General features: G+C 37.1%; 1 protein-coding gene across 5 annotated transcripts in view; it reads right to left on the bottom strand.

Moving 5' to 3' along the window:
- Nucleotides 1–14,170, bottom strand: part of ARHGAP12 (Rho GTPase activating protein 12) — a 127,534-nt gene extending 113,364 nt beyond the window's left edge. For all 5 annotated transcript variants that reach the window (XM_037837935.1, XM_037837937.1, XM_037837938.1 and 2 more), the window contains exons 1-3: nucleotides 14,005–14,170; nucleotides 3,109–3,147; nucleotides 1,189–1,928 (exon numbers count right to left, since the gene is read on the bottom strand). In XM_037837935.1, coding sequence (XP_037693863.1) covers nucleotides 1,189–1,866 — 678 coding nt within the window. In that variant the 5' untranslated portion in view covers nucleotides 1,867–1,928; nucleotides 3,109–3,147; nucleotides 14,005–14,170. The remainder of the gene's footprint in view (nucleotides 1–1,188; nucleotides 1,929–3,108; nucleotides 3,148–14,004) is intronic.
- Between the last annotated feature and the right edge of the window lie 7,423 nt (nucleotides 14,171–21,593).

Genomic DNA, 21,593 nt, shown 5'->3' with positions numbered 1-21,593 from the left:
AAAAATAATAATCTCCTAGCAAGGACAAAGCAGGGTGAGAGTATGGATACTGACTGGTGAAGGGGCTCAAGGTACTTCCCCATGAATCTTCCCTAATGTATCTTCCCCAAGTCCCATTAGCTCAATAAGGAGCCACATTTAGAAAAATTCCAGAAAACACTATATAATCTACGTCACAGTACCACAAAAAGATGAAAAAAAAGTCAAATAAAATGCACAATGATGAACTGACACTGCTACTTCATGCAAATGCCCTGATCTCAAATACCTAAAGGTTTTCTAGAGAAATTTCTTTTTCCTATTTTCATTCCAATATGTCACAAGAAAGATTAGAACCTATAGAAAGAATCTACTAGTTCCATGACAATCAGACCACACCTAAGAGCAGCCCTGCAATTATTCACTGACTTAACTTGGTGAATAAATCTTAACCAGAGAGTTTTAGGCCATATGTTTGTCAATTTACAGTCACCTAAAATTAGATTTTTCCAAATACACGTGTTTCAATTTCATGCATGTGCTTTTAAAATAATGCTACTTCACTTTGCAAATAAAGTGGCATAGACCTAATCTCAAAGGAAAGTTAGATTAAAAAAAAAAAAAAATCAAACCATGGACAAACATAAAATTTTTTCAGGATTAATCAATTTAATCAAGTTCAATACTTAGACACTTAAGACAAAAAGGTATATGAATGGAGATAAATGTTTGTGAGCTCACTCTCTTTTTAATAAACAACAGTTTCAAAGAACAGAAGGTTACCAGTTAACTTTCCAATGACATCTTTCCTCACAGATCCCTTATTATTCGAAGATTTACTGAAATCAAGTCAAAACAAGCCCAGCTAGAAAACCAGTTAGACCTTTCCTATTGACAGAATATCATCACCGGTCTTTTCTACCTTATGCATAATCAACAGAGAGAGGAAAAAAACTTTTCTGTACTTTAAGTAGCTCTAGTCCTATACTGGTAAAAGAAGAAATGTGAAAATCACAAAGTGACGCCTGATGAGCTCCACAAGTTATTTCACACATTTTCAAGCTCTTTTAATCAGAACAGAACTCATGCATTCTGAAAACAGAAAGCAAACAAACAATTCTTAATGCTTACAAAATTTTAACTGAATGAAAAACTATAATATTTTTATGAGGGTGGATTACGTGTTTCAACCTTCTACTTTAATCTTACCCTTATCTGTTCAGTGGAGCTGCTGCTAAGTTCATCACCAGATTCAGAATCTTGATGGATTCTTTCTGAGCCTTCTCCTGCAGAATCACAGGACTGTTCCTGGGAGAAGCTATTTTTCTCCATGTCTAAGAACTCTGGACCTGGAAAGTGACCAAATAAGCGCGTCCTATTCTGGCTGGGAACTTTAGGAGAATGTGACTCACTGTTAAACTTTCCGTTACTATGGGTCAGGTCCAGGCTTAGGCTGACAGTCTGGCCTGGCATAAAACTGGGTCCAAAATTCTGATTGGCATCACGAATAAGGCCTGTTCCTTGAACAGAAGATGATGGCTTTCCAAAACTTGAAAGTTCATGCAACTTGTTCACATTTTCTGTTGATCTCTGAAGATGCAGGCTCTGTACCATTTTCATGGAGCTGTTTGGCAGTCCAACTGCCTGTTTGACAGGTGGCATTAGGGCTTTGCGGGTGACCTCCTTGACATACTGGGCCGGCACATAAAACGCTTTGGAATTCTCATCTGGTTTGACTTGCCACCAGTCATCATTTGTCTTCTTCACCAAGATGTACCGCTCACCTTGTTTTATCACAATCTTTCTGTCCTTTGCTTCATATTCATAATCATACTCTACTTCAATATACACTTGTCCTGGAACAATCTTCCCACTTCTGTCAGCCATTTTTATTCAGTGATATTCACCTCTCAAAAAGGATGGTATGCCACATTATGGCTTTACATAAGCTATTTTCATTTAAATGGAGGAAGAGAATGAAGAAAAGAGTTAACACAATCTGGATTTATGATATTTACTCACAAAAATCGTATGATACAAGCCATTTAAAGAATTATTACCTTCAAATCTCAAAATAAACAGGTTCCTAACATATATTGACCTACATTAAAAACACTTCATTCTAACTCTAATCTGCATTTTTTGGTCATTTATTACCAAAACCAAAAATCAATCACTGGAACAGTGAATACACAAACCATACACATACCATACAGACACAAGAATATCAGAAATAAGAGGTAACAAGAACTTCCCTTCTTTTCACGACCATATCAAACCTCCTTCACCACTTCCTTTGGAATAATAACAGCCTATCTGCATTCAGCCCTTGCCCAGTGCCAAGCGCTGAGCTAGGTTTACGACATGCCTTATCTAAGACCCTCTTTGAAGGTGGAGCTGAATTTCCATGGCCCTACATTAATATTCTATTGTTTTCCAAAAAAGATAAAGGGCAACAATAAGCTTAAGAAAAAAGTTAATGGACTATACAAGTTTACTTTCCCAATCAAAATGAAAAAAAGGGCAACACTGTTACCATCACACACAGATAAAGAAAGGAAACTGCTAGTTTAACTTGGGAGGGCCACAGTCCTTTTTAAGTTGAATCTCATAAATGCCAACAAATAAACTCTGTCTTTTTATTTGTAAATGGTAAGAACCCCCCCCCCCCCATTCAAAGGCTATTAGAAATTGCCCTAAATTCCCTTCTGAAATGAATTATTCACTTTTATTTCCATGCCAGTTCACAGGATCTTGGTATTGCTACAACTTGAGTCAACCCGGAACCAAATTCCAATAGTTCAAGGACCCTAAGGCAAACCTAAGCAATTCTGATACTTAAATGTAGCAGAATTGTGTAAACCCAAGGTCCCATGACAACCTACCAATTGTCCTCAGCACTCAAGTTATTGGGCATAAAGTATTACAGTATGATGTATGTGCAGTAGCAATCAATCATTCTCCTGAGGATAATATTCTCTATAACAGATAAAGCCCATAGCACAGGTGGTAAATATATAAGTTACTGACACAATTTTAGTAATTAAAATTTACGGTCTAGGCAAACTACAGGAATAACAAATTTAATACAGTCTTGTTATTTCAAAAAAATAAAAATAAAATACTTACCTAAGAAGGAGAAATAAAGATCAGGCATTACATTTAAACCTATTAAAAAAAAAATAATAAGTTCATTAACTCCAACCAGGATTGCTTAAAGAAGCCTAAGAATATAATGTTGCTCACATTTTCCTAAAGCTTTCCTTTTTTATAATAGCCATAAGGAATAAGGCACAATTTTCTTATCATGATTGCATTCAGCACCACCCTCCAAACATGTACAAACACAACCACTAAGGTTTCCTTTACCACTGCCCTCTCCTACTTCACTTCCACATTATTTCAAGTTCATTTCTGTCCTTTTTTATTTTTTATTCTGACAGACAGGAAAATATGAGATGCATATCTTTTTAAACCTCTGATTTTAAAAACTGTTAAAATGACAGAACTGCTTTTCAATATTATGGTATCAGGTGGGTAAAGAGAATGAACACAAATATTGTAAGCTGTTGGGAATTTTCTATATGTATTTTATGTCCTGTTTTTTAAAAGAAGTTTTCAAAAACAAAGAAACAAAAAACAGGTAAAGACTTCAATAGGCACTTCAAAAGGTAATCGTATCTTGAATTAATTACCTTCTTCAATTGTTTAGGAAACAGTATAGTTTAAGGCAAATATCGCCACAAATTTTACTTTGCACATATTACACTGAATTTTTTTGTTTTCAAACTAGTGCTGTATTCTCTCAATTTTAATTTTTTTTTCCTGGACTGCCTGGACTATTCTAATTATGTCAGTGCCAATGTTTTTAGGGCCTGGTCTTCTATCCATACCTATCACCACAACTTTTTAAGCATACTTACAAATACACATTATACCTGTCAAAAACTTGTATTCAATTTACTGGGTATACATATTTTTTACTATTCTTTTAGGATCATATATTGCTAGCTGTTATCAAAAGTTGCCTTTCAACGAACACATTAATACATTTAAAAAAAGCAACAACAACAGTAAGCCAGTTTTTATGTTAAAAGTCTAAAAGATCATCCTGGCCTAATTAAGGAAAATTATTAATATCACAAAAAGAGACAGACTTTAGGCACAGTCTACAATTAATATACTAAAGAAAAAGATAATTTTTACTAGATAGTGATCAAGTCAAATGCTTTATCAGATGAGCAATTAGATGCTAACCCTATTATTTGAAACACATTTTTCTGTTCCGTTTAAAACATTCATTGAAATGATCATGATGAGGTACAGGAAATTATCTTTAAAGTCATAGAATTGTATGTCTATTTTAAGTACACTCAGAATCTCTAAAAAGTCATAGAATTGTGTGTGTCTATTTTAACTACCCTTAGAATCTCTAAATTAAGCACACAGCGTCCAACTTTCACTCCTAATCTCACCTCCAAAATTATTTTTTGTTCTGCTCTATTCAAAGCTGTTACTTTCACGCATGACCAGGGCATGAGTCACTCAGTGCTTTCATCCTCTTACCTACACAAAAGGTTTTCATTTCCAACTTAGCAAATTTTCACACTGAAATACTTATCCTCAGGTGATTTGTTTTTCTTTTTCTTTCCTGGGAATTAGTAAAATAACTTAAAAAATATCTCTGAATATACGGAGATGAGAAGGAAATATGCAGCTACTTTTCTGAAGGTTATAGTAGCTTGGACATACTAGAATTTGTCATTTATCCATAGGAATGGAGAAAAGGAAAGTAAGAAGAATAACAAACAGTAAGCTGTAGGATTTCATGCTAGTGGGAGAGAGACCATAGAGGAGGGGGCTCAAGAATGTGCTGAACGACAATCCAGGTCTAATCTTTCTCGGCCAGGATTTATGACTACCCCATCCACAGTGACTAAAAAGAGAAGTATGAAGGAGTTAGGAAGAAAGATAAGGAAGTCATTTTCTCCATATTCAACATGAGACAGCCAATCCTGAGTTTCAGTTAAAGGCAATGGAAATGGGAGGAGACAAGGGAGAAAGAGGAGTCAAACGACATCCCTATAGAAAAGGTATTTGGATATAAAGGCAAATGGGCACAATGGGATGAAAGAACAAGACTTGAGACAGATTTCGAGTCAATGCTGCAAGGAGTGGAAGGAGGTGAGGCTGTGAAGCCCTTAAAAGGGGTTACCAAAAATTATAAACATACAAGCAATTATGTATTATAGTCCAAGGTCTAGGAAAAGTTAGATATAACAGAAAAAAAAAAGCCTTATTATAAAGTATGGATTTAAAAAGAATTATAATAATTACAGGGTAGCTCTAAAAATAGACCTAATTGAAAAGTATTTGCAAATATTTGAAAAATTTATGCTGCCTATTTTTACTTAAAAATATAAATTATATTAAATCAAGAGTTATACATTTTGTTTGTGTCTTCCTCTATTCTCAAACCTATGGATTCCTCTCTTTAGATTAGTCTGAGTACTCTGTTACCCCCTCAAGCATTCTGGCTAGAATTGTGCTTATTCCACCACAATGCTTTCCGAGCATAGCACTCCTCTGATCGAAATACATTCTACACTCATCACCACCCTCCTCCTTCCATATTCATCCCACACACATCTATTAAGTACCCAACCACCAATATACATGGAGCTTTTGCATAACTACCGTCCAGCACACCCCACTGCTTCTTAGTTTCAAAAATACCCACGTAATTTCATGCCTCTTACTAGTTGTCTTCCTCCCTTGTTTCAACCACTGCTTCTTTTTGTTTCAACAAGAACAAAAACTCACACAAAAACACCTGCTTACATATTTTTCACATCTCTTCCCCCAAGTCAGACTCAGAACTTTCTATCATGCTATTTTATCATCTAATAGCCACCTCCTTTCCATCTGCCAATTTTTTCATTTTCTTTCCTGTGCTACCTCCTAAGAAGCCTACCACATATTATACAGCTCCGCAAATGTTATCTTCCTCCCCCAAGACATCTGTTTTAACCAATTACATCTCTCAACATGATATCCTTACTAAGTATTCACTAAAAATAAAAATTAAAAAAAGAAGTAAAACACTTAAGAGCAATACAGTAAATATCTACAATTAATTAGTTTAAATTTAAGTCTAATACAAATACGTACACCCTACTTAGCAATTCTAATATTATGAACAACAAAATATTAACATCAACATAGCCTCAAACAAGCAAATAATAGCCAACTTCAAAATACCACATTTTAAAACCTCCCATTAAGTCCTCCAAGTAGTTTTAAAAGTACTTGGTTAAAATCAACCAGCCCTAAATAGGTCCCTACTAAAAAATTCAATTAAACTGAATGAGTACAACAAAAAGGTAAAGAACAATTCTAGCATAAGTCCACCTAATAATTTTGTAAGTTCTACATTTAACAAGAAAACTTAGGACCCTATGGGGCACTTAAAAGTTTTTCTTAACCCTGTTTTCTAATAATAAATAGATACAGAAAACAAGCCAATTCTCACATATATTTAAATAGGCTACCTAAAGAAAAAGAAGAAATATTGGTGATTGGCTTCATAAAACAAAATAGCCATAAAGAAATAGCAAAAATAGGAATAGCAAAAAGGATACAGGAAATAATCAGGTACCTGGAAAGCAGAAGAAAATACAGTCAAGCATAAACTGGTAAAGGAAATTCAAAAACAGGATTTAAATCAGAAACACTTGCATGGAGTATTTTAGAAAGATTTATGCCATAAAGTCCTATTTAGATATAGGGCAGACAAAATGATTTAGAAGAGAGAAAAATTTCAATTTGAAAAGGAAGAAATATGACCTTGAGTTTGGCAATGAGCTTTTAGATATAACATCAAAGCATGATCCGTGGGGGAAAAAAATGATAAATTGAACTTTATTAAAAATAAAAACTTCTGTTCTGAAAAAGACACTGGTAAGACAATGAAAAGACAACCCACAGACTGGGAAAAAATATGTGCAAAACACATATCTGATAAAGGACTTGTATCCAAAATATACAAAGAACTCTTAAAACTAAACAATAAGAAAGCAAACAACTCAATTTAAAATTGGTCTAAAGATGTGATCAGACACCCCAACAAAGAAAATATACAGAGGACAAATAAGCATATGAGAAGATAATGAACACTATTTGTCATTCGAGAATTACAACCAAAAACAATAAGATAGGACTACACACCTATTAGAATGGCTAAAATCAAAAAGACTGACAATACCAAATGCTGGTGAGGATGAGGAGCAACAGAAATTTTCTTTCATTGCTGGTGGGAACAAAAATGGTAAACCAATTTGATAGTTTGGCAATTTCTTACAAAGCTAAACATGGTTTTATCATATAATCCCACAATCACATTCCTATTTACCCAAATGAGTTGAAAACTTTTGTCCACACAAAAACTTGCACATGAATGTTTACAGTATGGATGTTTACAGTTAAGTGTCAAAAGCAGGGAGCCACCAAGATGTACTTCTATTGGTGAGTGGATAAAGAAGCTGTTGGACATCCATGCGATGGAATATTATTCAGCAGTTAAAAGAAATGAGCTATCAAGCCACACACACACACACACACACACACATGAATCTTAAATACAGCTTGCTAAATGAAAGAAGACAGTAATGGAAAAACCACATATTATATGATTTTAATTATATGACATTCTGGAAAAAGCCAAACCATCAGACAGTAAAAAGATGAGTGATCACCAGGGGTTGGGGAAGAGGAGGAAGGGTTGCATAAGTAAAACAAGGGATATTTTTAGGTAGGTAAAACTATTCCTTATGGTATTTTAATGGTGGACATGAAACATAATGCATTTGTGAAAACCCACTGATCTTTACAACACAGGAGGTGGGATGAGGGGAGATGGGGTGTTATTGGTTACGGGTACAGCGTTCCTGTTTGGATGATGAAAAAGTTCTGGTAACGAATGATGTTGATGGTAGCAAAACATGCAAATGTAATTAATGCCACTGAATTGTATACTTTTAAAAATGGTTAAAATGGCAAATAAACATTAAATAAACATTAAATAAACATTAAATAAACATTAAATAAAACATTAAATAAACATTAAATAAACATTAAACCTTTAGAAACTGAAAAGCAGCACTTATGTAGCACATAATCAAATGATAAACTATTACCATTCCCTCTGTCCTCTAGTGGGGTTAAAAAAAAACTTCCATGATTCATCATTGCTATTCAAACTTATTTTAACAAAAAAATAAAAAAATTAAAACACAAATGATGCAAATTAAAACCAAAACAAAGTATCACTACACACCAATTACAGTGGCTAAAAAAAAACAGAAACCACAAAATGCTGGCAAGGATACCAGGATTCAGATGTGGGAATGCTGAATGGTAGGACCACTTTGGAACAGTTCAGTAGTTTTTTATAAACACACATTTCCTCATGACCGTATTCCAGGCCATGAAATAAGTCTCAATAAATATAAAATCATGCAAATGACACACAGAAGTTCTCTGATCTCAATGGAATTAAATTATAAATCAATAAAAAGATATCTTGAAAACCCCAAAATATTTGGGATCCAAACAAAGCACTTCTAAGTAACTCAGGGTCAAAGAAGAAATCAGATGTGGAATCAGAAAGCATTTTGAACTGAATGAAAATGAAAACGCATCTCAAAATTTGTGGGATACAGCTAAAGTAGTGCTTCGAAGGAGGCCTCCACTTTAAGAAACTAGATAAAGAGCAAATTAAGCCGAAAGTAAGCAGAAGAAAAGTCATAATAAAGATCAGAGCACAAAATAAAATAAAAACAGAAAATGATAGACAAAATCAATGATACCTCAATAAAGCAAATAATGCAAATTAAAAGCACCAGATATCACTACCACCTACTATAATGGCTAAAATTTTTAAAAATTTTTTAAATTAAAAAAAAAAAAAAAAAAAACTTTAAAAATACAAAGGATATTTTGTATAGCACAGACACCAGCAACTGGAATTCTCCTACACAGCTGACAGGAATGCAAAACAGAAGAACCACTTTGGAAAACAATTTGGCAGTTTCTTATTAATTGTAAACATACACTTAACATATGACCTAGCAATCCCTCTTCCAGGTATTTACCCAAGAAAAATAAAAACGTGTCCATGCAAAGGCCTTACATGAATGTTAACAGCTTTACTTATAATAGCCAGAAACTGGAACAACCCAAAGGTCTATATAAACTGGTGTTATGCCTAAACAAATTGTGGCACATCCATCTGTAAAACAATGAAAATGACACAAACCTCAAAAAAGCCTTGTGAGAATGCAAAGAGAAAATGTGTAGAAGTACTTAGTAGACCAAGGGAGATGCAAAATGAAACGAAATCAAGTTTCACTGGCTGAGAGATTTCAAATGGAGCCGAGAAGTCACTCTGGTGGGCATTCATATGCACTATATAGATAACCCTTCTTAGGTTTTAATGTATTGGGATAAAACTAAATAACTGAAACTATCAAACTCCAACCCAGTAGCCTTGAATCTTGAAGATGACTGTATAACAATGTAGCTTTCAGTGGGTGACAGTGTGATTGTGAAAACCTTGTGGATAACACTCCCTTTATCCAGTGTATGGATGGATGAGTAGAAAAATGGGGACAAAAACTATATGAAAACTAGGGTGGGACAGGGAGATGATTTGGATATTCTTTTTTACTTTTATTTTTTATTCTTATTTTTACTTTTTCTGGTATAAGGAAAACGTTCAAAAAAATAGATCACAGTGATGAATGCACAACTATATAATGGTACTGTGTACAGTTGACTGTACATCATGGATGACTGTATGGTATGTGAATATATCTCAATAAAACTGAATTTAATTAAAAAAAAAGTACTTAGTAAACTATAAAGCATGATACAGAATATCCACGTTAACCAATGCTTACTCAAAACAGCAAAAATTGTGGGAGTAGAAAACTCACCAATCATATGGTAGGCAGCTTTTTTAAGTCTGGCTTGTATCATCTAGCATAATGCTTTTCATATTCATTCATGTGGTTGTTATTTATTTGCTGAGTTTTAGTGTATTTTAGTATATGTACACTATACTTCAATAAATCTTATTTTTTAATCCAATAATACAAAGCAAAATACAACAAATTTTCAGCAAACTCTTATTAGATACCACTCTAACCTGGAAATGAATTCTAAATTCTCAAAAGAAGGAGCACAGGACTCAGGGACAGAAGCCTGAAATTTAAATCTAGGCTTTGCCATTTATCAGGTCTCAGACCCTGAGCATCTTATCTGTAAAACAAAAGAAACAATACAAACCTCAAAAGATCCTTGAGAGACTGCAAAGAGAAAAAATAATAAACTGCATAAAGCATGTTAATGAATATCCAATAATTGCTTACTCAAGGAAGTAAAAATTGTGAGAGTAGAAAAACACTCAAAAATGAAGTGATCAGATAAAATTAGTTCCTCCTCAAACAACCTGTCTCTCTCTCTCTAGCTGTGTGACCTAAGGCACATCACTCAATCTCTCTGGGCCTCAGCTTTTTCCAACTGTAAATCAGAGCTTTGTAGCATATAACACATACTGGGTGAATTAAATGAGTTACTATGTGCAAAGCACTTGTTCTAGTGCCTGGTGCACAGTAAATGCTATATAATTTTTTATCTCTTATTACAAAAATACTATTATTACCCTACCAGACCTAACCCTAGCCCCCAACCTGCCCACCCAATTGTGATATTAATCATCTAGATCCAGGCTTCCCAAACTTTTAGTAAGCAATGAGGTCACCTGGGGAGCTTCTCTTATTTTAATAAACGTTTTCTTTTCCAACAGTTTTAGATTTACAGAATTACTGCAAAGATAGAACAGAGTTTCCATATACTCCACATTCAGTTCCCCCTATTAACATTCTACATTAGAACGGTACATTTGTCACAATTAACCAATACTGATACATTATTAGCTAAAGTTCATCCTTTATTCAGATTTCTTCCAATTTTCCCTAACGTCCCTTTCTGTTCCAGGATACCACAATTATATTTTGTAGACATGTTCTGGAGGACTTTTAAAACACAGATCACTGGGCCCCACCCTCCAGATATTCTAATGCAAGCAGATATGGCATGGAGCCCATAAATTTACATCAGCCCGAAGGGTTGCTGATGAGGACAATCTGAAAATACACTTCAAATAGCACTGGTCTAGCTTCTGCGCTCTAAGAACTAAGCTGTCCAAAATAGCCATTATTCATCTGTGGCTTTTAAGCATTTGAAATGTGGCTAGTCTGAAACGGGACGTGCTGTAAGTGTAAAATACAAATGGTATTTCAGAGACTTAGAAAAAAACGTAAAATACCTCATTAATGATCTTTATATTGACTACATGTTAAAATCATATTTTGGATATGAGTTAAATTAATAAATTATAAAAATTTTCCCTTGTTTCTTCACTTTTTTACTCTTTAAAATATGACCACTAGAAACTTTAAAAATGACATAGGTGATGCATTATATTTCTATTAGTGATTTTGGATAGTGTGGTAGGGGCAGAACAGCTGCATCTGTGTCACCTGGGGGCTTGTTAGAAGCCTTAGAATGTTAGTTGGCATTTGGCAGTACAATTCAAAAAAAAAAGCTAATCAAGTGCAAAATGAAACTGCAGTATACTTACTAAGTCAATGAAAGGAATAGGGAAATGGCTGAATTATAAAACCATCCACAAATGAGGATCTAGCACAATTAGATCAGTTAACAGCTAGAAGAAAAACCACAAGGGTGGTGACCCAATGGATTCCTCAAAAGGGATGATTTGAAAAGCATGAAGTACAAGGGTGCCAAGTGGCCCTATAAATACTTTTCACATCTGATTTGTTCAACAAAACAAAGCATATCTGTGATTATAACTAAAAGTATTAAATACAGGATAATATAAAAGTTCAATTTCACTTTTCTCTCCCACTATGTATTACTAAATTGTTGTGCCTATTTTAAACAAATTCACCTTAAGCTGTTTTTCCCTAGTACCAATTTTCTGAGATAAGTAAAATATGGGTACCTTCATTTAACAGAACACCATGTTTCACTATTTTATTTCAAAATTATTTAATAATTTTATTACCCTTATTATTCTCAGAAATCTCATTTGCATTACTTAAATCTATAGTAGTTAAATCCATAAAGCCCACTTTCTATCAGCCCATTTTTTAAAAAGCACAACAGATACTTATCAACGAAAGAAAAGTCAAAGGATGAATAAACGAAAGAAAAGTCAAAGGATGAATAACTACAAATAATAGTTTTTCTACAGCATTTGCATATTTACATTTGAGTCTCACTACAACAGTCAAATGAGTACAAAAGGTAAAGAAAGGTAAAATATAATGATTATATAAGAACCACTAGTCTATACAGGTGGCATATTAAGAATGCACAATCTTCTCCAATGCCTATGGTGATAAAGTATGAACAGAAACTGACTGACAAATATTAGTGCAGGTGCACGTGTGCACACACACACACACACACAGATTACATTACACTTTATTTTTCTCAAGAAAGAAACCCTCCAAAGCAGCGATGCTACCTGTGACCATGGGCCACATATTTGGGCCAGTTTGCTGGCTCTTCGGGTGGCACAGCCTTGGATGCCTGCTCTCTGCACTGCTCTAGGCTCCCAAACCCCTGCTCTGAAACCTTTCTAATGCATTTTTAAAACAGAGAAATACTGGCACCAGCAGCCATACAGTCTACTCAGACCACAAGAGGTACAGAAAAAATGGTCCATTCCGGAATGCACCCTACCATAAATGAGTTAAGGAAAACCAGATATGGCAAATATATATATCTCCAGGCCACCGTTTCCCAACTTTTAAGGGCTGTGGCTGGGAGCTAGATACTTTTTAACAATCTTTCACTGTAACGTTCTGACCCTTTCAAGGTCTGGCCTCTAAACGTGGTGATAAAACAGAGACAAGAACCTGAGTGACTCCTCTTCAATGCTCCTTCCTCTCCGTTACCTCCCCTTCAGACTGTGTGCAAAACTGCCCAAATACACTTTCAAATATCATGATTAACCCTAAAGCAAGCAAGGCTGTTAACACTGTAGCCTTTACCCACAACAAACATTTCATTTGGAATAACATTAGAACTTTCAATAAAGGTATATGCTAAACATTTTTCTTTAACTTTTGCAATTTTATTTAAAACTGCTACTGTAGGCAAAAGAAAAACATCAGATGCCCCTAAAACCCAAGGCCCAGCCTTTTTTTCTAAAGATGACTGTGGGGCCATTGCTTCTCAGAGGTTCCGCGGTAACTTCAGCTATACAATACGAAAAGGACAACCATTCTTGGAAGACAACCAACTACCTTGAGATGGGACGAAGGCAGAGTGCCAGCAAAGAGGATGTTTTAATTCAAGGACTTTGGGGAGAATCCTCCCAGAAGAGCTGGAGGGTAGCGAAAGGCCCACCCGGCAGAGGCGGGGCCCCTGTAAAGACTCCGGGGTAAGATCAAGGGTCCGGCTGGGCGGTGGCAGGTGGGCTCCCTGGCACCCCCTACCCTACAGCAGTTACTGAGCTGGCACACGGAGAGGATGAGCAGCAGTACGCGCGCACACGCACACACATACACACACACACACACAAACACGCACCCCGCCACCCTCCTTCCTGGGGGCGGGGAGAGCGGGCTCTGCCCGCACACAGGAAGTCAGGAAACCCAGGGGGCAGAAGCGCCACAACCTGAGCCTTTTAAACCCTCTCGCCCACGTCAGCCAATGAGCTGGCAAGGGGCTCCCTCCACGCCGGCGCCCAGCCCCCCACGCCCCGGGCCCCCGCCCCGCGCTCACCTCGGCGCCGCGCACCTCGCGCACACGCCCCCCACCCCACCCCCCGCGCGCCGCCCGGTGGGCGCCCTCCTTTGTGCAGGCGCTCGCCGCCCTCCACCGGGCGTGCTTCCCTCGGTCCGCGAGGACCCGCGCCCTCCGCCTCACCGAAGGTCCGGCGCGGCCCGAGGCCCGGAGCTGGAGGGTGAAGCGCACGAGGCCGACCCCCGCGACGAGCAGGGGCGCTCCGACAGCGCGGCGGCGGCGGGCGGGCGCCGCAAGCCTCGAGAGCATAAACACTGCGGCCGCAGCCGACCGCGTCCCGGCAGGCTGGGCTCGGGGGAGGGTGAGTGCCAGGGCACGTCGGAGCGCGCCGACGCGGGGGCGGGGCGGGGCGGGGCGGCGGGGGCCGAGCGCGCCCGGCTCACGTGACGGGCTGCCCGCGGGGGCGGGGCGGGCTCGGGGTGAAGCGGCCGCGGCGCAGCCGGGCGGGGGGCGGGGCTGCCGAGGGAGCGACTGCGGGAGCCGGGAAGACCGGGGAGAAACCGGCCCAGTGGGTGGCGAGTACTTTGTAAACATGAAGTGGGAAGCGCTCAGGAAAATGCCCGTGGGTGCAACGAGGGAAGGGCGACCGGAAAGCGAACCGAGCCTTGGGGTGGGAGGAATGAGCCCAGAGGAAGATAACCGGGGCGGTGGGCCCAGCCCGCGCCCTTCCTCTGTCCCCTGGCTGTCTGGGACCTGCTGCCCGACCTACGTCAGACTTTCCCACCCGGAGACTTGGGGAAGTGCCACCCTCTGCCTCGGAGGGTCGAAATGGGACGCGGGGACACTGAATCCACCTCCGGGTCCACGCGGAGCTGCCCTTCGCCGAGGCCGCCCCACTGTAGCGCGACGCGCAGTCTGCATTCAGCTGCGCCCGGAGCGTGTCCTGTGCATGCAAACCCCGTGGGGCCACAGTGCCACTGTGAAAAGTCATCCCAGTTTGCAGTGTGGCGGCACGAAACCCGGAAGTCATGGGCGCTAAAGGTGTTTGAAGGTCTTGTGGCAAAAAAAGCCCTGCTGCTGTGGCCTCGGGAAAGAAACCTGGCTCCCGCTATAAATTGGCATTCTACCCTCTCGATTCCAGTTATCAAATGAGAGTATTGGCTGATCTCAAAGTCTTCTCCTTCCAGCTATAAAATTCAATGACTTTAAGAAAAATAAGCGAGGTATTAGGACTTCAGACACCACTTATTCGTTAACCAATTGGTTGTTGATTGTGTCTATTATGGTGCCAGGCACCAGACTATCATGAAATTTTAGTAGTACGGACCAGAAGAAGAAAAGCCAGGATATGATTCAAGAGTCACTTTCCGAAATTGACTTTTTTTTTTTTTTTTTCTGTACTTCACCTCATACTTCAAGATGCCACCGTGTCTGGCTTCTGTATATAGTGAACTGAGCTCCTAATTTTTCTTTAAAACACTCAAAGAAGTCTCTGAGATATAGCAAGAATTTGACAGCTGTACTTTACCACCTTCTTTTAAATGTAATTAAATCTAACAGGGTTAAAGCTTTAAGATTTTCTCCTTTTAGAAAGGAAACACACGTAAAATGAGAATTTTCTAAAATGAGTGTGAGACTTCACTATATCATTGCCCTTGCTATGTCCCTTTCCTTGGCACCATCTCTTCTGTCTCCCTGAGTTTGTAACATGTCCCCTTTACCATGCCGTTGTTCAGCATACAGAATAGAATATTGCTACTTTATGCTTCTGAAGCTGTTTTCCATAAAATCCCCTGTGATCTCTTTCTAGATCCAAAACAAGGGCAGACTGCAGAAAGGAAACTTCCCTGATAGGAATGTGCTGATAACCTTATCTCCCCTGCTCCCCAGACCTGATTTGGGCCCCCTTGGTTTCAGCTGGAGACAGAACCAAACAGTTTGTGTACACTTGCTGATCTGCCTGTATCGCCACTTCCCAATTCACAACATAATCTCAGATGCTACCACAATACCCACAGTATGCTGATCACTACCGCCACTTCCCAATTCACAACATAATCTCAGATGCTACCACAATGCCCACAGTATGCTGAACACTACCAACAGCAGATTGAGGCAGATAAAAAGAGCTCTTTTGCAAGTGGGTTGTTTTTGAAATGACCTGATGGTGAGCAATGAAATCATATGTAACATTCCTTCAGTTAGTTTTTAAATAATGCTTGTGGCATATGTCTGGCGCCTGTACTTGGGATCTCAACAGATCATTTTCAGGATACTGACATTTAACTGGCATCTTATGAAGTAGCATGGAGTTTCAAAATGTAGAACTAGAATGTAAGCTCCACAAAGGCAGAGACTTGGGTCTGATTTGTTTATGTATATATCCCAAGTACCTAGAAGCTCTTGGAATGTGGTAGATGCACAATAAATTTCTGTTGAATGTATTTCTTTTAGTGAAAACATACTCTGTAAGTTGCTGAATAAACTTGTCCTACTTTCTTTCTAAGTCTTTTATAGTTAACCCACTTTTCATTGCATATTTCTAAATGAAAAAGCATAAAATTATATCTGGCATCACTTATTTGGCTAGGCTGTGGGAAAACAGGAATTTGGCAGCACATCAAAACTACAAATGCATATACTCCAAACCTCCAATTTCACTTCTAGGGATTTACATGTAGGATAAATTTGACTGCTATTGTGGTTTGATTCATGATTATCATTCTCTTTGAAATTTCTGGAAATTAAACCTACAAATAAATGTAATCAAATACTGAAACCTATCAGGCAAAATCATTTACAGGGTATCTGTGTAACCCATGGAAACAGGAGGCACTTGCCTATATCCTACAACTGTATCCTACAGATATATATCATTGATATTTATATTATTTCCACACAGGAGAAATAAGATATTTCTTACAGTATTGTTGAGAATATAGCAAAAGACTGGGAACAACCTAAATATCCATCAACAGGAGACTGGTTAAATTATGATACATCCATACATTTGACCATTGTGCAGCTGGTAAAAAAAAAAAAAAAAAAAAGAATGAGAAAGTTCTTTATGTTTTAATATTAAGAGCTCCAAGATTTTTTTTAACTGAAAAAAGCAGAATAATGTATTCCCTTGTCTATGCATTAAACTAGGTTAAACTAACTGTTGGGGGACGAGAACTCAGTGGATGGAAGGCATAAGAGGTAGACATTTCACAGTATTCATATTTAAACTTTTAGTATTCAAGCCATGAGAATGATTTATCTATTCAAAAATTAAATTTTTTAACTTCTTAAAGATAAGTAAATGTTCTAGTTTAAATAATTTTTAATTTAAAAATGTCTGATATCTTTGTGTTGTTATTAAAACATTCAGGTTTCATTTATTTTGTAAAATTTTTCTGATTAGAATCAACTAGTACACTTATCAGGTAAACCAGTCCATATATTTATGTAAACTTTTTAAAAATTCAGAGTTATTTTCATTAACTTCCAATTGAACAATATCTGTTTCTTACTATAATAACTAATGATCCAAGTACTACATTTAGTTTGAGGCTTGATATACATATTATCAAATGTATGTAAATTTTCAAAAGTACTTAGATATTTTTCCTGAAGTGGAGCCTAACAAACATGTTTTAATGACTTGGATCCTCTGTTTTAAACAATAAAATTAGAATCTCGAGGCCTTTTTTGGTTGTCTCCTAATTAAGAAGAAAAATATATTTGGAGAATACCCTGGAGGCATGTGTTTCCATGTGTATCTGTTCTCTCGCCTACTTTGTAATGGCAACTGCCTCCTGTAACCGCTGGGTTACACAAATGCCCTAGAAATGATCTTGCCTGATATGTTTTGGTATTTGATTACATTTATTTGTGGGGTTAATGTCCAGAAATCTCAAAGCGAATCATAATTCTAGACTACTAGCTGTCAACTTTACTTAATACCACCTCTTTAAGGCTCTTAAGAGCTTTATTAATATGTTTTGTGAAATCTCACTTGTTTTCACTATATGAATTCACATGAGCAGTTTTGTGACTAACACTCTATTAAAGACAGGTGCAGATATAAATAATTAGGACTAAAATTCAGCTTGACAAATTGCAACTTGGAGCTTTTTCCAAGCCAGGGCTATGTAACACAAGAAAATTACTAATTGGCCTTCAAATTTTAACTGTGTAATCAGCCAGTCAATAATTTGGACATATTTTAATTGATAATTTGTTCTGTTTATATCCTTTAAACTAAATATGCGCTCATTTCATAGTTCAACGTATAATTCAGACTTTGATATAGGCACTAAGGAAATGGCCTGAAAATTAATTTAAAAATCAATAACAACTCATCATTTAAGACTATTAACAGCATGAAGAACATGTTGTGTTAGATTTGTCACAATTAGGCAGCAGTACAATGTTTCTTTGTGAAACGCAGCTAATATAAAAATAATATTTCCAAATTAAAAATAAAAGCCCTTCCTTAACATTGGAAACAAGGCAAGGATGTCTACTTTAGCCACTTCTACTCAGTATTGTGCTGGAGGTTCTACCTAGTGCATTGAGATAAAAAAATTTTGGAAAAAAAAGAAATGCATCCAGATTAGAAAAGAATAAGGAAAATTGTCATTATTCACAGATGACATGATCCTGTTTTTTTAAAATCCCAATGAATCCACAAAGAAACTACTAGATCTACAAAATGAGTTCACAGGATGCAAGATCAATATACACAAAGCAGTTGTTTTTCTATATATTAGCAATGTACAATTCAAAAGTGCAATTAAGAGGAAGTGTTGGACTTCCTCACCTGGACTGGTGTTGATGTTGTCACAAACATTGGGACTGGCGGTTTGATGTGCTGAGCCCTCGATCATGGGACCTGCCCTTATGAAGCTCGTTACTGCAAAGGAGAGGCTAAACTTGTATATAATTGTGCCTAAGAGTCTCCCCCTGAGTACCTCTTTGTTGCTCAGATGTGGCCCGCCCTCCCTCTCTCTCTCTCTCTCTCTCTCTCTCTCTCTCTCTCTCTCTCTCTCCCTCTAACTGAGCCACCTCGACTGGTGAACTCGCTGCCCTTCCCCCTACGTGGGACCCGACTCCCAGGGTTGTAAATCTCCCTGGCAATGCAGAATATGACTCCCAGGGATGAATCTGGACCCAGCATCGTGGGACTGAGAGTATCTTCTTGACCAAAAGGGGGATGCAAAATGAGACGAAATAGTTTCAGTAGCTGAGAGGTTTCAAATGGAGTCGAGAGGTCATTCTGGTGGACATTCTTATGCACTATATAGGTAACACCTCTTAGGTTTTAATGTATTGGAATAGCTAGAAGTAAATACCTGAAACTACCAAACTCCAACCCAGCAGTCTGGACTCCTGAAGACAATTATATAATACTGTAGATTACAAGGGGTGACAGTGTGATTGTGAAGACCTTGTGGATCACACCCCCTTTATCTAGTGTATGGATGAGTAGAAAAATGGGGATAAAAACTAAAGGACAAATGGGGTGTGATGGGGGATGATTTGGGTGTTCTTTTTTCACTTTTATTTTTTATTCTTGTTCTGGTTCTTTCTGATGTAAGGAAAATGTTCAGAGATAGATTGTGGTGACGAACTCATAACTATGTTATCATACTGTGGACAGTGGATTGTATACCATGGATGATTGTATGGTGTGTGAATGTATCTCAATAAAACTGAATTTAATAAAAAAAAAACAAAAAGTGCAATTAAGAAAAAAACTGCATTCACAATAGCATCAAAAAGAAAAAAACTTAGGAATAAATTTAGCAAAAGAAATGTAAGGAGAGAAATTACATGTCATGATAGGAATATACAATATTGTCAAAATGGCAATTTTCTTGAAATTTATAATTTCATGCAGTCCCTATCAATATCCCAGCATACTCTTTCCTAGAAATCAAAAAGCTGATCCCAAAATTTAGGTGAAAATGCAGAAGACCTAATGTAGCCAAAACAATTTGGAGGACTTACACAACCCAGTTTCAAAACGTGCTGTAAAGCCACAATAATCAAGACAGTATAACTGGCACAATTTGGACATATAGATCAATGGAATAGAATTTAGATTTCAGAAATAAATCCTTACATTTTGGTGAATTGATTTTCAACAAAGATGCCAAGACAATTCTATCAGGAAAGGATAATGTTTTCAGCGAATGATCATGGAACAATCAGATATCCATGTGCAAAAAAAAAAAAAGGAAAAGACTTAGATCCTTATACCATATACAAAAATTTACTCAAAATGGAACGTAGACATAAATGTAAGAGCTACAACTATAACATTTCTAGAATAAAACATAAGAGAAAATCTTCATAACCCAGGTTGGACAAAGAGTTCTTAGATATAACATCAAAAGCACATTTCATTAAAGAAAAAAAAAGTTGATATGTTGGACTTAATCAAAATTTAAAAATTTTGTCCTTCAAAAGACAGCAGGAAGAGAATGAAAATACAAGCCACAGACGGAAAAAATATTTGCAAATCCTATTATATCTAGAATATGTAGAGAACTCTTACAACTCAATAATAAGGAGACAACCTAATTATAATGTGGGTAAAATTTTGAATAGTCATTTCACCAGAGATAGACAGATGGCTAATACACATAAGAAAAGATGTTTAACATAGTTAGTCATTAGAGAAATGCACATTAAAACCTCACTGACATACCACTACTCTAGAATGGTTATAAGAAAGAAAAAGTTAAACAATATCAAGTGACATGAGAATATAGAGAAACTGAAACCCTCATGTATTGCTGGTGGAATGAATGTCAAATGATACAATCATTCTGGAAACAATGTTGCAGTTCCTTAGAATGTTATACATAATTGCTATATCATCCAGCAATTGCATTCCTATGACTCTACCCAAGAGAAAAGAAAACCTATGTCCATACCAAGATATGTGCTCAAAAACATCCCGAAACTGGAAACAGTCCAAATGTCCATCAACTGTTGAGTGGATAAACAAAACATGACATAACCATACAAAGGAATACTATTCAGCAATTAAAAGGAATGAACCATGATACAAGGTATAATGTGTTTGATCCTTAAAAACATTGTGCTGATTGAAAGAAGCCAGATACAAGAGGCCTCATATGATAATAAATGCCTACAAAAGGCAAGCTTAAAGAGATGAAAAGCAGATCAGTGTTTGTCTATGGATCAGGTTGAGAGCAAGCATTAACTGTAAAGTGGCACAAAGAAATTTTGGGGGGCAATAGAAATATTCTAAAATGCATTGTGGTTACAGTTGCACAACTATAAATTTGCTAAAATCATCAAGTTGCACACTTACAGTGGATGAGTTCTCAAGTATACCTCAAAAAAGCTGTTTAAAAATAAAATAAATTCAGGGCCTTACATTAAAATCAAGACTTTACAAGAATGTGGCAATAAGTAAATTTGTAGAGAAAACTTTATGTGAATTTATGTATTTTGGTGCAAGAGATAAAACATCCAAGTAAATCACATTATAAAAATCCACATGATTGTTACGTCAGGATGGTTAGGAGGATTAAATGAGATAATATATAAAAGCACAGAGTCCAGGACTCAGCACATGGTAGGTAGTCAGTAAATGATAATGTTGCCAGATCTGTGGGAGTTTTTTTCAACATTTATTAAGAGAGTAGTTTGTTATAAATTAGTAGAAGGTTGTCCTTTACAGGTTTATGAAGATAGGAGATGAAAATATACTTCTTTCTTACTTTGGGTTTCTCCAGAAGCCAACCTCG

Source organism: Choloepus didactylus, chromosome 5, assembly GCF_015220235.1.
Source record: "Choloepus didactylus isolate mChoDid1 chromosome 5, mChoDid1.pri, whole genome shotgun sequence".
NCBI lineage: Eukaryota > Metazoa > Chordata > Mammalia > Pilosa > Megalonychidae > Choloepus > Choloepus didactylus.
Note: the sequence above shows the minus strand (reverse complement) of the source record. Positions and strands in the feature narration are given on the sequence as shown.